This window comes from Vicia villosa, linkage group LG1 (genome assembly GCF_029867415.1).
Source record: "Vicia villosa cultivar HV-30 ecotype Madison, WI linkage group LG1, Vvil1.0, whole genome shotgun sequence".
Taxonomy (NCBI): Eukaryota; Viridiplantae; Streptophyta; class Magnoliopsida; order Fabales; family Fabaceae; genus Vicia; species Vicia villosa.
In genome coordinates this window covers 71,749,394-71,764,973 of record NC_081180.1, presented here as the reverse complement: position 1 = coordinate 71,764,973, position 15,580 = coordinate 71,749,394, and the positions used below count along the sequence as shown (strand labels likewise).

The window sequence follows — 15,580 nt, the reverse complement described above, 5'->3', positions numbered from 1 at the left end:
TAAAAGATAAAAGAGATTTTTTTTTTTTAAAATGGAAGAAAAAAATAATAAATTATAAAATAAAATATTATTTAAAATAGCGTCTGAAAAATAAATTATAAACTAATAACATAACCAAACCAAATATAAAAACTCGATAAAAAAAACGAAACCAAATATATATCGAAATTATTTTACATAAATTCAAAAATATATGTTCTCTCAAAATCTGAATCCGAAATCTCAAGTTATTATAGAGCAGTTGAAAATGTTTAGCTGGATTCAATTAATCAATAAAATGACATGACTAGTACTAATAATTGGAATAAATAATGTCATGTTGAGCAAACCAGCACACCAGTTGACCATAACATAACTCTACCACTTTCACAATCTCATTCTCATAAACCTCTCTCAATCATCTCAACACTCAATTTTAGGTTTTCCATTTTCATCATCATCTTCTTCTTCTTAATCAACGAAGAAATGGTAATAACAACACGTCGTTTATCTTGAACTCACATTTCACGAAAATGGCTTGGAGAAACGGTTGTGAGGAACTGACTCAATCGAAGCCTCTGTTCATCACGATCTACACTGTCGTTATTATTGGTATCGTCGTTTCGTCTTTCTACGTTTTTTCTGCTATTTATTCCAGTGACACTCCTGCTGCTCATTCTTCTGCATGGCTGGCCTCTTCAATCTCTCGTACGTCTCCAAACTCGACTTCATGATCTTAATTGTGATTTAGGATTTTTTTTTGTTGTTGTTGTTTAGATGATGATTTTTCTTTTGTTGCGGTGAAGGGATTTTGTTGTGTGAAGTTTTGAATCAAATATGTAATGTAAATTTGATTGAATTTGAGCTAGGGAGTATGGATAATTAGTTGAATTGTAGATAACTCTGTAGCACCGATAACTCTGAAAAAAGGTGAGTCCGAGGCAGTGTCGGTGTCCGAAACGGACACTTCTTGTGAATATGGTTAATTTATTCATTTTTTTTAATCATTACCAGAGGTATCGACGCAGTTTTAGTGTCGTGTTTCAAGTCTCCATGTTTCATAGGTAGATAATGTACTTATAGATTTGATGATTGGAGGATACACTTTTAAATTTAATTCTTGTTTGTTATTTTTTTGTGATTTGAACTCTGTCAGCCACTGACGTTTTTTGGTCTGAGTGAAACTGGATTTGGATCTCTCAAGCAAGGTCTTGAGTTCAAGCATTCCGATCTCTCAAGCAAGGTCTTGAGTTCAAGCATTGTGAATGGAAAAAAAATGTGGTTGGAAGGGGAGACCTCAATGAAGATAATAGGTCAGGTTTTCTGACTCAGATTAGTCATTGACAAAGTCGGTGGATACTTTACGCTAATAAGAATAAGATGGTTAGCCAAAAAAACTCTATCAAGTGTCTAATAGTGCCTGTGGAAGGCACTTTTGTTGCAGTAATTTCATAAAGATTAGGATGTTGCATTAGATGTGTGGTAACACGGGATAAGATTAGAACTGACAATATTAGAGAATGTTGGGGTAACACCTATAGTAGAAAAAATGGTGGAAAATAGACTTAGGTGGTTTGTGCTTGTAGAGAGAAGACCTGTAGATTCTGTGGTAAGGAGAGTAGATCAAATGGAGAGAAGTGAACAACTAGAGGTAGAGAAAGATATAGAAAAACTATAAGAGAAGTTATTAAGAAAAATCTCGAGATTACTGATTTGGATAGAAACATGGTTCTGGATATAACATTATGGAGAAAGTTGATCAATCTAGCCAACCCCATTTAGTGGGATAAGGCTTTGTTGTTTTTGTTGTTGTATTGGTAAAACAATAGAAGTAAAAAAACATTGTAAGATACAACTAAGAATATTTGAAATGTCCATGAAATGCCTTCTATTCCATCAATACCTTTTAGAAAAAAATGTTGTAAGATAACAATTAAGAATATTTGAAATGTCGATGATCTGTTCGATATGGATACATGACACAGCTACTATATTGAACTCGTTGTGCTCGTTTTATGTTCTTTAATATATATGGATTTATTCCATAATTGTGAGTTTGATTCAAAACCTTCATTGAAAATGTGTTTTCAGCAGAAGATCCCCGCCATATAGATCAAAGACTCAACATTTCTCAGTCAGAAAAGGTGCATGCTGTGTCCACTCCTTCGCCAGGGAAACAGAATGTGTGGCCAAGTTCTATTTGGGAAGTTCCACCCTCAAATAAAAAAATGCCACCTTTGAAGGATTTCCGACTGACCAAAGAACTGGTTCAGCAACGGGTGAAAGATAACGTTGTAATACTGACCTTTGGTAACTATGCATTCATGGATTTTATTCTGACTTGGGTCAAGAAATTGACTGATCTGGAAGTTTCTAATCTGCTTGTTGGTAAGCGTTGTCAAATATCTTCTATTCTGTTCTGTTGTGTATTATTTTTTGACTTGCAGTTATCCCTTGATGAAAATGCATATTCAGATTTTGTACCATTAACTAGACTGTGTTTGCATCTAACTTTTAGGTGCAATGGACACCAAATTATTGGAGGCGCTGTATTGGAAAGGAGTACCAGTTTTCGACATGGGCAGCCATATGGGCACTGTAGATGTTGGCTGGGGTACTCCAACATTTCATAAAATGGGGAGAGAAAAAGTTTTTCTGATAGACTCAATTCTGCCTTTTGGTTTTGAAGTATTGATGTGTGATACCGACACGGTTTGGTTAAAGGTGACCTTCAATTTTACTTATATGCTATTATGTTTTCTTAAGTTACTATATTTTAATTAGAAGGGTGATCCAATGCTCGCTTAGATTTTAACTAATGATCAAATATTATCATAATTTGTTAAATTTCTTCTTTGGCTTGCTATAAGATTTAAATTCACCTTTCCTTTCTAGTGTACTTTTCTTTTCTGCTCTCTTGTTGTTAGAGGCTTCCGTTTGAGTTGGTTTTTTTGCCGTGTAGTTAGGGGTGGCTGTATGTTGTTTTGACTTGAGTACGTCTGCTACTCCGTATATCTGGTGTCATTATTATGATTTCTTATCCATTACATTTATTATGTACAATTGTATATTGAGATGTCATCAAACCAATAATATAACAATTTAAGATATATGTCATTCCTAATACATATTTTCATTTATGCAATTGTTAAACAGAATCCACTTCCATATCTTGCTCGTTATCCAGGAGCAGATATTTTAACTTCAAGTGATCAAGTTATACCAACAGTTGTTGATGACAATTTGGAAATTTGGCAAGAAGGTCAATATTATACAATGATGAGAATTCACCATTATCATTTTTATTGTGCTTATGTCAATTCGTGTAGCATATTATTTCGGTGTGTACCATGTGTATGATGAATTATATAAACATGAGTCAAATGACATCCATGAACATGAAAATGTTGCTTCTTTGAATGATAGTCATCTTTTGTGTCAAAAAGTAGTTCCAACTTCAAGGCATCACTTTAGACCCTTTCTTACCCATTTGGCTTGCTTTAGATTATAAATTATAAATATAGAACCACTCATGTGCTTTAACTCAACAACTTAAGATTTTGGAATAGTTGACTATCACAAGGTACTAATGCTTCTATGACCATGTGGTATAGAATTATATCCTTTCTTTCCCCATTCTCCCAAATGGAAGCTAGATTTTATCATTAAGTAGGGCAGGCCTGTGCATTGTTTGCACATGAAACTCAAAAGGCTTTTGCTTAAGTGGGGGAGTCAGATAAAAAACCATTCATAAGCTTTCACCCAATAGTTTAAGTGTTAGAGATAATGCTAGTGCTAATGCTAATAACAGTAACTATAACAATAACAGCAACAACAACATCAACAATAGCAGTAACAATAGCAATAATGGCACGGATGCTCAACCTCGAAGGATTTATTTCAGAAAGAAATATAATAATAAGGATAATTAGGCGCTCGTGTTAGTTGTTTCTGTTTTAAGGTTCAGTTACCAAAGATTGTAGGAGTTGTCAGTTATCCTTGGATTTAGGAGTTAGTTGCTTGAACCTTCTCCCTTTCGCCATTGTGCGGGATGTCTATAAATAGAACTTCATACCCCTTTCAGAAGGATCTTTTGGCATTTGTTTAATTTACTAGAAACTTTCTAGTGTAGGGGTGTATCTGCCTCGTAATTTTTTTTCTTTTTCATATCTATTAACCTGTGGGCATAAATAAATCCCCCTTCTCTCTGTTTTGATCTGGTTCTTATCAAAAAAACCTAACATTAAGTTTTTGGGATATTTGGTTCATGATAGGAGCTAGCAAATCAATTTTCAACATGCAACCTTTTGCTCTTACTCGGATGAAAATTTTCTCTGCTTGGTTATATCATTTTCAAATCTCAGTAACCAATTCATTGCCTTTACCTGTTGCCTCTCTTCATCTCTCATTTTAATGTGCAAAGTATTTTATTTGTTTAGTTGTTTGTTAAGACTGTATATTGAAGAAACTGAATATCTCCTTGAATAGTTAGTGGTGCCTACAACATTGGAATTTTCCATTGGAGACCTACAGAGTCTGCCAAGACTTTGGCCAAGCGGTGGAAAGACATGCTTGTAGCTGATGACAAGATATGGGATCAGAATGGGTTTAATGAAATTCTTCAGAGTCAGATAGGACCTTCTGTTGATGATGGTAGTGGACTTGTTTTTGCTTTTGATGGGAAACTGAAGCTGGGAATTTTGCCTGCTAGTATCTTCTGTAGTGGACATACATATTTTGTACAGGTAGGACATTTTTCAATTAACAATTCTCAACTGATTGAAATATTTTTCTTTAATTTTTATATTTTGCTTAAATGCAATTTTGCTCCCTATTTTAACCAAAATTAACGTTTAGGGCCTGTTTGAAAGGCTTTTTAAAAACTCTATTTTAGTTTTTGAAAATTTAAAAACTAAAAACTTGTTTGATTATAATATTTTACAAATGTGTTTTTAAAAACTCTTCACAATTTTTCAGTTTTTAAAAGCAAAAAACTGAAATGGCTAAATTGTGTTTTGATTTTTACTTTTCAATTTTTAAAAACTAAAAACAAAAACTATTTCAAACAGACCCTTAGTCTCTTATTTTCAAAATCGGGTTTTTGGTCCCCCTATTTTACAATTTTTGGGTTTTTTCCGGTCCCCCGCCATTTTTGATGACGTGGCATCGTCATTAATTAAACAACATTGATCTAGCACAAATATTCAATCTCCACTGCTCTAATGAGCTCCTCCAATACTTCATCCTCAATCATCGTCTCTCAAAGAACCTCTGAGATGTTTTTGTCATGAGCCTGAGAAGCTCCATTTTGTCAAGGCGTCACAGTTCCAATTCAAAATCCTCAATTTAGTTTTGCCACATCATTAATGTTGAGGCCCCATCATCAAAAACGGCCGGGAGCCAAAAATCCCAAATACTGTAAATTAAGGGGACCAAAAACTTTGATTTAGTAGTAGGGAGACTAAGTTAATTTTGGTCAAAAGTGGGACTAAAAGTGCATTTAAGCATGTGCTATACATTTGTTTTCTTTTATGCAATTAACTGTTTGGACTTTGGAGGGATATTGGATCAACTAGAGGAATGATTTGTATACCTGTTTGACATACAAAAATTTGTATATTATGATTGTAGGCTATGTACCAGCAACTAAGGTTGGAGCCATATGTGGTACACACAACATTTCAATATGGAGGCACTGAAGGAAAGCGCCACCGATTACGAGAAGCCCTGCTCTTCTTTGATCCACCAGAATACTATAATCCTCCTGGTAAGTAATCCTGTTTCTCTGTAGATTTTGGTGTGAAGATCATTCACTTAATATTTTTTGAATGCACATGTACAAATAGCCTAATATCTCTGTTTGTCAATACTTTTTTGGTTCCTTCTCTGTCCACATAGAATCTTGCATCGTACTATTCACCGATGTCAAATTTCGGCCATGGCGGATATAACAGTGGCTTAAGTTCTCCACCATGGTCCGCCATCCGTCATTGATAACGCTACTATTTATAATGCTGAAATCTAAAAACTGACTCAGTGATCTGTCAATAGATTTGTTACCACTTACCATCTCTTATTGTGGTTGAATACTCAATTCTATAACATGAAATTACAACAACTTAACATTTGGAGGAACTTTTGCAGGGGGGTTCTTATCATTTAAGCCATCTATTCCAAAAAGCTTGTTGCTAAGCGGAGAGCACAATGTTGAATCACATTTTACTCTAATAAATCACCAAGTATATACGTATCGACTTGATCCTATTCATGTTTGCAATTGAAGGAATTTTGATGTTGCGCTTTGTAATATTGTTGCACATGATTTTTTTTCCAGATGAAGCAAATAAGGACAGCCCTTGCAATTGCTTCCCTTCTCAACAGGACTCTGGTAAGAACTAATTTTGGGGATCATACATGTTACTATATTGCATTTTGAATAGAAGTGTCTCATCATCAGATCTCTTGCTCTGCCATGGCCTGTATCCAGTGTTAATTAACATTTCTTGTGAATCCTGATAAACCAATAAAAAATATCAGAAACATGGACTTCATTTTATTTCATTTAAATTTTGGTGGGACTTGGCACTACTTAAATATGTCCAAAAGTCTAGAAGAACACTTTATTGGACTTAAGAACTACCAAGTCACTTAAATTTACTGTGCTGTATACTCAATTATATAGTTTGTTTTTTGTCAAAAAAAAAAAAATTATATAGTTTGTTTAATCTAAACCAAAAGAATGTATATGATGTTTTTTTTTTTTTTGCGACTGAAGAAATTTGTTTGTATGCTTCCATAACTTTGCGTTGGGTTACATATTGAAACAGTGTTATCAAATAGCGGCGCCATGGCTGCTATGGCAGATATACATGGCAGTTTTTTGGGCTCACCACAATGGTAAATATTGGCCGATATTGTGGGTTTTTCCGCCATAATCCGCTATAACGGCGCCGCAAAGCGGCTGGTATGGTGGGATTTGTTCTCTCTGCCATGGGCCACCATCGACAATGCTGTATTGAAATCACATTCTCGATATACAATCGATTATTGTCATGCATCACATTTTACTTAATTTACACCTTTTCCCATGAAGTCCCAATGACTATGTTTCCTCCACATTTTACCATTTTTGATAGAATGATATTTCCATTCGTTGCTATTGATTTTTTATATGGTTCTAAAATATGATTGTTTTTGTTGCACATTACTAAGTTATAGCAGTGTATAAGATCTACTCTATTTTCATCATTATTTGTAAAGTTGTGATTAGAGTTGTTATTGCTGCTGTCACTCTTCTGCTTCGTGGTTCCATTGTGCTAAGTTTGCAAAGGAACATTTCATCTGCCACGGTTTGAAATAAATTCTTTTATGTTTTAACATGTTGAATTGGTGTATATTACCTGTCATGCTTTTCAGTTTGAGTTGAAATGTTCGATTATACAATTTTACATGAATTTTCAAGCCGTGGCAGATGATTTAGCTTGAACGGTGTGGTGTTTAGCTCTTAAGTTTGATGGCTTCGTATCTTGTAGTGTATTTTAACTTTTTATATTCAATATTTTTGTCTTAATTTGAGTTCGTTGGGCATGTTCAGGTCATGCCGCCACTATGGTGCAGGCTGGATAAGCTATGGTATCCCCATCCTGGTGTTTTGGAGGGGTCTATGACTAGACAACCATTTCTTTGTCCTTTGGATCATGTATTTGAGGTATTTCCTATTTAAGTGGTTTCTTATTATCTTAACTTCTCTTTATCACTTATTATTTTAACATCCCTTGAAATGTGAATGGGTTCAAAATACAGAAATCTGTCTATATGAATTTTTATTTGCATTATATATCTCATTCCACCACATATTGCCTATGTGATATCTTTAGATAAAATTCTGTAAAACTGCTTTAGGTATCTAATTCATGTCTAAACTTACTGTTATCTCAATAATGTACTTGAAGTTAGTTAAAAAGAAAAACTATATACTTTAAAATTGTATATTTTTATGGTTTTAGAATATGTTTTCTCCAATTTCCTGCACAATATTTAATATTTAGCTAGCAAGTATCCATGCAATGCAACTCATGGGAATTTTAGGAAAATAAAAAAGTCCCATTTACTTTTTAAAATGAATTAATTAATCATAAAAATGTATTTTAATAGTCATAAAAATTTAAAACTAAATATAAAAATATTTTCCACTTAATGTTTAAGTGGAAAAATCATTGATTAAAGAAATCACGAGTAAAATTTTCATTTGATTGAGTAGTTGATTAAGATGATAATGTTAGTTTTGTATAATATGGAAATTATAAATAAGTATGATAACATGAAGATGACAGGTGACTTTTTGAGAATGAGAGAGGATGTGGTGGATTCATGATTTTCAAGAGTGAAGACTTAAATTTTGTATATATGGGGTGGATGATCATGTGTCCTCTTCCCCATCCTTTTATCAGTCACATCCTTATGTTGCTATGGAAATGCTCTGTATTGCAGGTGAATGTCATGTTGAAAAAACTCCCAGAAGAAGACTTTGGCCCAGGAATAGATTTTAGAGAGTATTCAATATTTGAAAATCCCTCTCTACCATCAGAGGTGAATAATGCCATGATTTGTGTTTCTTCAATCACGATTCTTGATTTACTTTGTTTAAGCTTGTTCGCTTTGGTTCTTGAGTTCAGGTGAAAAAGTCATGGCTTGATGTTCAGCTCTGTAAAGAAGGAACTCAAGATTGTGATGGATCATATAATATCACTGCTGGAGGAGTACTTAAATTTCCAAAGAATAGCAGTGAAGAAATGGTACTTGATATTCTTTTCAAGCTTATATATCTCAGATTATGTTTAATGCTAATTTTCTGTTCAAACTTTTCTAAATCTATAAATTACATTGATACTATTTTCTTTGTGTGTCTGGTCTTTTATGTTTTACCAAGTCATGGTTTTTCACAAATGCCACCTGCACTAAATTTAGTGTTTTTTCATGTAACACAATCGATCTACTTGCTGTTACAGTTTATGAAAGTATTCTCATCATTCAAGGATGTAAAAGTCATTAAGTTGTCTTCAGTGCAAGATGCTTTCACTGGCTTCACTAATAAGGCAAGACCACTTTCCTTTTTTCCATTTGAAGTTGTATATTTTGAGTTAGGACCAAATATTAAATGCAATTAATGTTACTTATCATGTGCCTATGCATTGTATTTTATGTTTTAAAGGAAAGGGAAGAAAGATTCAGAAGACGCGTGAAGCAATATGTCGGCATATGGTGCTGTGGTTCCGATAAACCTATTGGCCACATATATTATGATATGTACTGGGATGAGAAACCTGGATGGAAAGCGATTCCTCCGCAATCTCCCGAGGAAGATCATCCACCTTGGTGAGATCAAATTCTTGTTTATGTATGTTAAAACACTATATTGGATGGAAAAGTGAAGAGATGAATCCAAAAGTGGTAGATTTGGTTTGCAAGTAATTGTCAAGACCAACATTGTATACTCATAGAAGTGAAGAATCAGTATCCATATTGAGGATGTAAGATATTATTTATAGAGATTAGACAATTGATTCTTGTGTAGCAATAAGAAATTTTGTTGTCTGTATCAGAAATTACAAGTACTGGAGACATTCAAATTCATTTGTATCACTCTTATCTTTCACATTTTATCCGTAAAGAAAAAAGTTATTTTTGCTATTTTACTGTTTATTGGCATGTGATATTAGTAGGGGTGGCAAAACGGGCCGGGGCCCGCCGGGCCGCCCGCGCACCCGCCAAAAATTAGCGGGTTGGGTTGGGTTTTTAGGCTCGCCGCTCGCCAAAGCCCGCCCCGCCAAAACCCGCCGCCCGCCATACCCGCCCCGCCAAAGCCCGCCGCTCGCCAAAACCCGCTCCTCCTCCAAAACTCACTCTTTTTTAGTTAATTCTATTAATTGCAATTCTTGATGGTTTATTTTATACATTTATTTATAAATATATGTAATATTTTTTAGAGTAAATTTGTTAAAAAATTACTTTTATAAAAAATTGTTTTAAAAAATAAGTGAAAAGTTTAATTAAAAGGTAAAAAAAGCATATTTATAAATATATGTAATATTTTTTAGAGTAAATTTGTTAAAAAATTACTTTTATAAAAAATTGTTTTAAAAAATAAGTGAAAAGTTTAATTAAAAGGTAAAAAAAGCATATTAATCTATTAAAAAAATATAAATAAAAATAGGCGGGTAAGCCCGCCGCCCGCCAACCCGCCATCTTGGCGGGGCGGACATGATTTTGATGCCCATTTTACTTGGCGGGCATGCCTGCCCCGCTCATTTTTTGACGGACATAAGGCGGGGCGGGCGGCCCGTTTTGCCACCCGTAGATATTAGTAATGATGTTGAAATAAGCATTGAAATAGCGGTTATCTTTTACTTTTTTTTTTTAAACTATTATTTATTTTTTATTGCTAAATTATATTCTTCAAATTTAGCTGTCATTAGCAATTCGTTAAGCAATAAATTCATGAATCTCAAATTTTAAATAAATCTAATGCCCAAATAAAAAACACCCTTATTTTATGCAATCTAACACATGCGAAGTCACATTTTTTTTTTTAGAAAAAATGTGACTTGTGATATTAACATGTGAAGTCCCCTATTTTTTTCTTAAAAAATGATTACTTCAAATATGCATATTCTAAGTCGTTCCACTTAAATTATGCGTGAAGAGGCTTTCCTCCACTCTTTTCATTTTCTCAAAACACACTCAAAACTAAAAAAACTCATTTTTACTCACTTCAACTCATACTACATTGAGATTGAAAAGCTCCATTAAAGCATTCAAAAGCTCCAAAAGTTCCATTGAAGAATTTGCTATTCATTCCAATTCATCCTCAAAACTCCAAAATTGTGTAAGTTTTCTCTATTCATTCCAACTCATCCTCAAACTTGTTATTAGGTTTGTTAGAATCAAGGACAATGTGTAGGACAAGTTCTAATATGTTATATTCGTCTTCTTCGTTTTCAAGTTTCTTTGTTAGTTTGCATATTTTTTTTTTAACTTGTTTGTTTCTTCTTCTTTAACAACATTCCTTTTTTAGTTTTGTAACAAAATAGTTTTAATTTGTGTTTGAGGCGTGAAACATGTTAATCTATGGAGAAATTAACTTGTTACCCCCCTTTTTTATACTTGCCATCCCCCATTACCTTAAAATTTTTTACCTTTTTCTCAAAAAAAAATTGTTGCCAAAATCATCAAAAAGTAAATTTCCGGTACCTCTTTTTGGTCGATACCGGAAATTCTTTGTTTTTTACAAAATTCTGGTATCCGTTAACCGAAAATTTCAAAATTTTCGGTGCAATTTAAAAAATTAAGTCCCAATATTACCGGAAATTTTAAATTTCCGGTATTTTTCATATACCGGAAATTTCAAATTTCCGGTAATATTAGTGATGTGCACTCTTATACCGGAAAATTTTATACATCAACCAGAAATTTGAAACAGGTGGTGATGTGCAGTCTTATACACTATTCCCATGATGGTTTTAATGTTTCATGTACCGAAAATTTCAAATTTCCGGTATCAATTTTAACTTCTCCACATACCCTAAATTTGAAAAATTCGGTACCGGAAATTTTAATTTTTTTTATGTAGCATCAGGCACGGTAAAATTGATAAATTCAACCAAATTTTCGATATTTATATGAAATTTCCAGTACGGTACGGGAAATTTCAAAAAATCCAGTATTTTACGGGGATAATTTGGTAAAAATGTCCTATTTGAGGGGGGGGGGGGGGTGGCAAGTTAAATTCTCTAATTTATGTGTATTGAAGTTTTTTTTTTGTTATTGCTGTATATTATTTGTTAAGCTTTTAAATCCCTTTTCAATTTTCTAATGTCAAATGTCATTTTTTATATGATAGTGAACTTATCTCATGATGCAATAGAAATCATGTCACTGTTTCGTATGAATTAAGAACAACTTGTAGTTTGTTTGAAAAAATAGAGCATGAAATATATTACATGAAATGTATTATTTAAAAAAGTAATAGCTTAAAAATACACCAAAAAACACGATAATAGAAAATACAGTGATGAATATAATGCTTGAAAAAAAATATTGTAAATCGATCATCAAAATCAAACAAGTTAATTTGATTTGGTTTAATTTTTGAAAATACTAAAAATCGAACTAAAGCAAACCGATGGAGTTATCATCAGTTCGGACATTTTTTTTACTAAAACTCGATCTGAACCGAATCGATTACATCCCAAGAGGCACTCATAATTTAGAGTGATTTGGGATGCAGACGTAAAACTTAAAAGATAAGGAAAACGGCGCGGAACATATTCACAAACACCTCACTTTTAGCTTTAAAATTAAAAAATAAATGTTAATACTCACGTCCACAAAAATTTTTAAAAAAATAAAGTAGGACAAAACAAACACAGAATATGAGGATAAAATCTTGATTCATTTTAATAAAATGTATTGACAAAACCAACATGCTAAACATATCAAACACATAATTTTTAAAATAATATGGATATATTCATTTCGTAAAAGAGTGTGGACAGAATAAAGATACCCAATTAATGAGCAGTTAGAAAAGTTATTTTTGTGATGAGATAACATTTTATAAGTAATATTAATAACAAAGATAAAGAAAATAATTTTAAAATAATTTTATTGTAGACAAAAGGAAAAGATGTAGAGAAGCTATATGTTGTGATTGAAGTTTCATTTACCACTGTAATTTATTGTTTTCACTTCTAATCCTCAAATTTTACCTTTATGATGATATGATATTTTGTAAAAATATTTACAATAAAGATAAATAAAACAATCTAAAAATAACTTAACATAAAAAATGAGAGAAAATATATGCAGTAGTTGATATAAGATTTAATTTAAAAAAAACTAAAGGACTAAAATCCAAAAGTGACCATATTACATGGACCAAAAGCATACTAGTATATTATTCCAAAATATATATTCAAAGACATGACAAAGTTCTGTATGATAATATAATAACATTAGATGCTTTTCCTCAACTATATATATTTTTGAATAAACAAACACTACAGAGAAGTTGTGCATGATCATATAGATTTTTATCAACAGTTCATATTGAGAAAATTATAAAAACAATCAAATGAGTTCAATGAACATGTGTGTAGTCAGGAAACATATGAAGGCCATTTTACACATCAACTTGTCAATACCTCAAACACTTTTGCTCAAAGGATCCAGTACATTGAAATAGCAAAACAAGAAGGATAAAAGAAAAGAAATGGGCCTATTATGATAATCATACATCATACAAAGTATGGTTTATTTATAAAGTAGCAAGCATAAAGCCGCCGTATTTAGAACCGTAGTTGCATATACATTTTACTTCCACTTCTTGAATCCATGCTTGCCTCCACCATGCTTGCCAAACTTTCCCCCCTTGAACTTGCCATGCTTTCCCCCCTTGAACTTGCCATGTTGCTTGAATTTTCCGTGGGGCATGTGAGCACCACCATGACCATAGCCACCATGTGCATAACCGCCCTGTGGATAGTGGCCATGAGAGCCATGGGCGAGATGTTGAGCACCATAAGCAGCGGCAGCAGCAGCTGCACCCCCAGCAAGCATTCCTCCTATACCGCCGTGTCCACCATGTCCACCATGTCCATGAGACCCTAGTGATAGCATTTGAAAACTTAGCAGGTTCCAAGAATTTTGGTGTTAACATAGAAAACAGAAAAAAGTTTCAAACAGCCACTGCATTGCATAAATAATTAAGTAAAAGAAATATTTCAAGGGAAAAACTCTCACCAGAAGACATGATCAAATGTAATTACCACCATCAATTAAATCAGTCTCAATTTATGAAATGTGTTTTTGCCAAAATAATCAGTTGTTTGGAGTTCCAAGGGACAAACAATAAATCACAATCCAGAACAACAAATCAATACATTGGATATATGAGCCTCATCTCTTGTATCATTTTCATTTAGTCTATTTCAATTTCAATCCAATGCATAGGACCCCTCAATGTTTTGAGTCTACACAAAGTATGCTCTAGGCTTAATAAGGACCAAAATGAACCACAAACTCGATGTCAACTTAAAGGATTAAAAAGGATACTAATACTATACCTATGTTCTTGTTACCTACCTATCAGGCTAATGGGTTTTGTCTCCAAATACTCAAACCATGGGATGGGATCTGACATCACTTCTTGGAGTTCTAGAGATTCCCTAAAAGCTGGAGACCTGAACTAATGAAACAAGCACAAAGCATACAAAGCACAATTGAGTACTTGGCACCACTACTTCACCATAAACCATATGGAATCAGAAACATACATTTTTTCTCTCTTGTATAATCCTCATTCAATCCATTCCTAACCAATACCAAATCTTTTACTACTTCCACATGAATTCCCAGCATTAGTATATCATTATAATTGTGTGATTTTACTGATATTTCAATATGGTAAACTATGTAGTTTCAAAAGACACTTGCTTATACTTATAAGTATGCATCTTCACAAATTTTACAACCACAACAAAAATCAAAACTCATTTTGTTAGAATTCAATCTTCCAAGCAATTATAACCTATATACCACAAACAAATACAATTCAGATCAAAGACATAACATAACAACGCTAAAATAACTCAAAGGAAAACACACCTGGAGCAGCGTGACCAGAAGAACCAGGATAACCAGCAGGTGGATACCCTCCTTGTTGTGGAGGATAACCAGCCGGTGGATATCCTCCTTGTTGTGGAGGGTATCCAGCTGGTGGATACCCTTGTTGTGGAGGATACCCCTGTTGTGGTGGATACCCTTGTTGAGGAGGATACCCATGTTGGGGAGGATAACCTCCACCGTGCGCACCACCAGCTAAACCATGAGCAAGATGTGAAAACACCCCTTTGTCAGATTCATCATGTCCATCCTTACCACCTCCCATCTTGTTTCAGACCAAATAACAAACACCTGGTGATCCAACAATTACAAATTATAAAAAAAAAAAACAGAATCAGATCCAATACAATATTGCATGCAAAAATATTTAAAATTAAAATTCAACGTTGAAAATTGATCAAGAAATAAAGATGATAAAAAATAAGGGAAGTGACCTTGAAAAGAGAATTGCAAAGAAAATGGAAGAAGAGAGAAATATGGATCTTGTGGATATATATAGAATAGAATAGAAAGAGGGAGTGGTAGCGTTGGAATTGAGAATTGAGTAATGAATGGAGACATAAAGAGGAAGAGGATGAGAACCAAAAAAAGCGCGTTAAGCATTCTACTAACGCGTCATCAACGCGTCCAATTGTCGTTATCATGGAGTGCCACGTGGGGAGTTTTAATTGCTCTATTTATTTATTCCTCTACTTCTCAACGGTTTATTTATTTATTTACGGTCAAATCAAATTTATTGATTCTTTCAAATAAAGGATACTATTTTATTTAGTTGGTAGAGTTTTTTTAGATATGATTTAATTTAGAACTTTTTTTATTCTATTCCATAGTAAAAAGAAATTCTTAAAAAAAATCTCACAAAAGATAGAAAATGATATATACTTTATTTTTAAAAGGATAAATTATATGCATATAAATA

General features: G+C 33.2%; 2 protein-coding genes across 3 annotated transcripts; one reads left to right on the top strand and one right to left on the bottom strand.

The window, feature by feature from the left end:
* The first annotated feature begins 317 nt into the window (after nucleotides 1–317).
* On the top strand, nucleotides 318–9,669 carry LOC131641535 (arabinosyltransferase XEG113-like). Of its 2 annotated transcripts, none has more exons than XM_058911846.1 (13): nucleotides 318–687; nucleotides 2,074–2,367; nucleotides 2,498–2,703; nucleotides 3,136–3,241; nucleotides 4,468–4,724; nucleotides 5,611–5,746; nucleotides 6,124–6,218; nucleotides 6,314–6,367; nucleotides 7,574–7,687; nucleotides 8,470–8,568; nucleotides 8,655–8,774; nucleotides 8,988–9,074; nucleotides 9,191–9,669. In XM_058911846.1, the coding sequence occupies exons 1-13, from the start codon at nucleotides 513–515 to the stop codon at nucleotides 9,356–9,358; spliced, it is 1,911 nt and encodes a 636-aa protein (XP_058767829.1). In that variant the 5' UTR covers nucleotides 318–512; the 3' UTR covers nucleotides 9,359–9,669. The 2 variants fall into 2 exon arrangements, with proteins under 2 accessions (XP_058767829.1, XP_058767825.1); XM_058911842.1 differs by having other exon boundaries at nucleotides 319–687; nucleotides 2,071–2,367.
* Nucleotides 9,670–13,171: 3,502 nt separating this feature from the next.
* LOC131641529 (glycine-rich protein A3-like) lies at nucleotides 13,172–15,249 on the bottom strand. Its single transcript, XM_058911837.1, has 3 exons — nucleotides 15,096–15,249; nucleotides 14,644–14,952; nucleotides 13,172–13,643 (listed from the first exon to the last, which is right to left on the bottom strand). Exons 2-3 carry the CDS (start codon nucleotides 14,924–14,926, stop codon nucleotides 13,351–13,353), a joined length of 576 nt encoding a protein of 191 aa, XP_058767820.1. The 5' UTR covers nucleotides 14,927–14,952; nucleotides 15,096–15,249; the 3' UTR covers nucleotides 13,172–13,350.
* Between the last annotated feature and the right edge of the window lie 331 nt (nucleotides 15,250–15,580).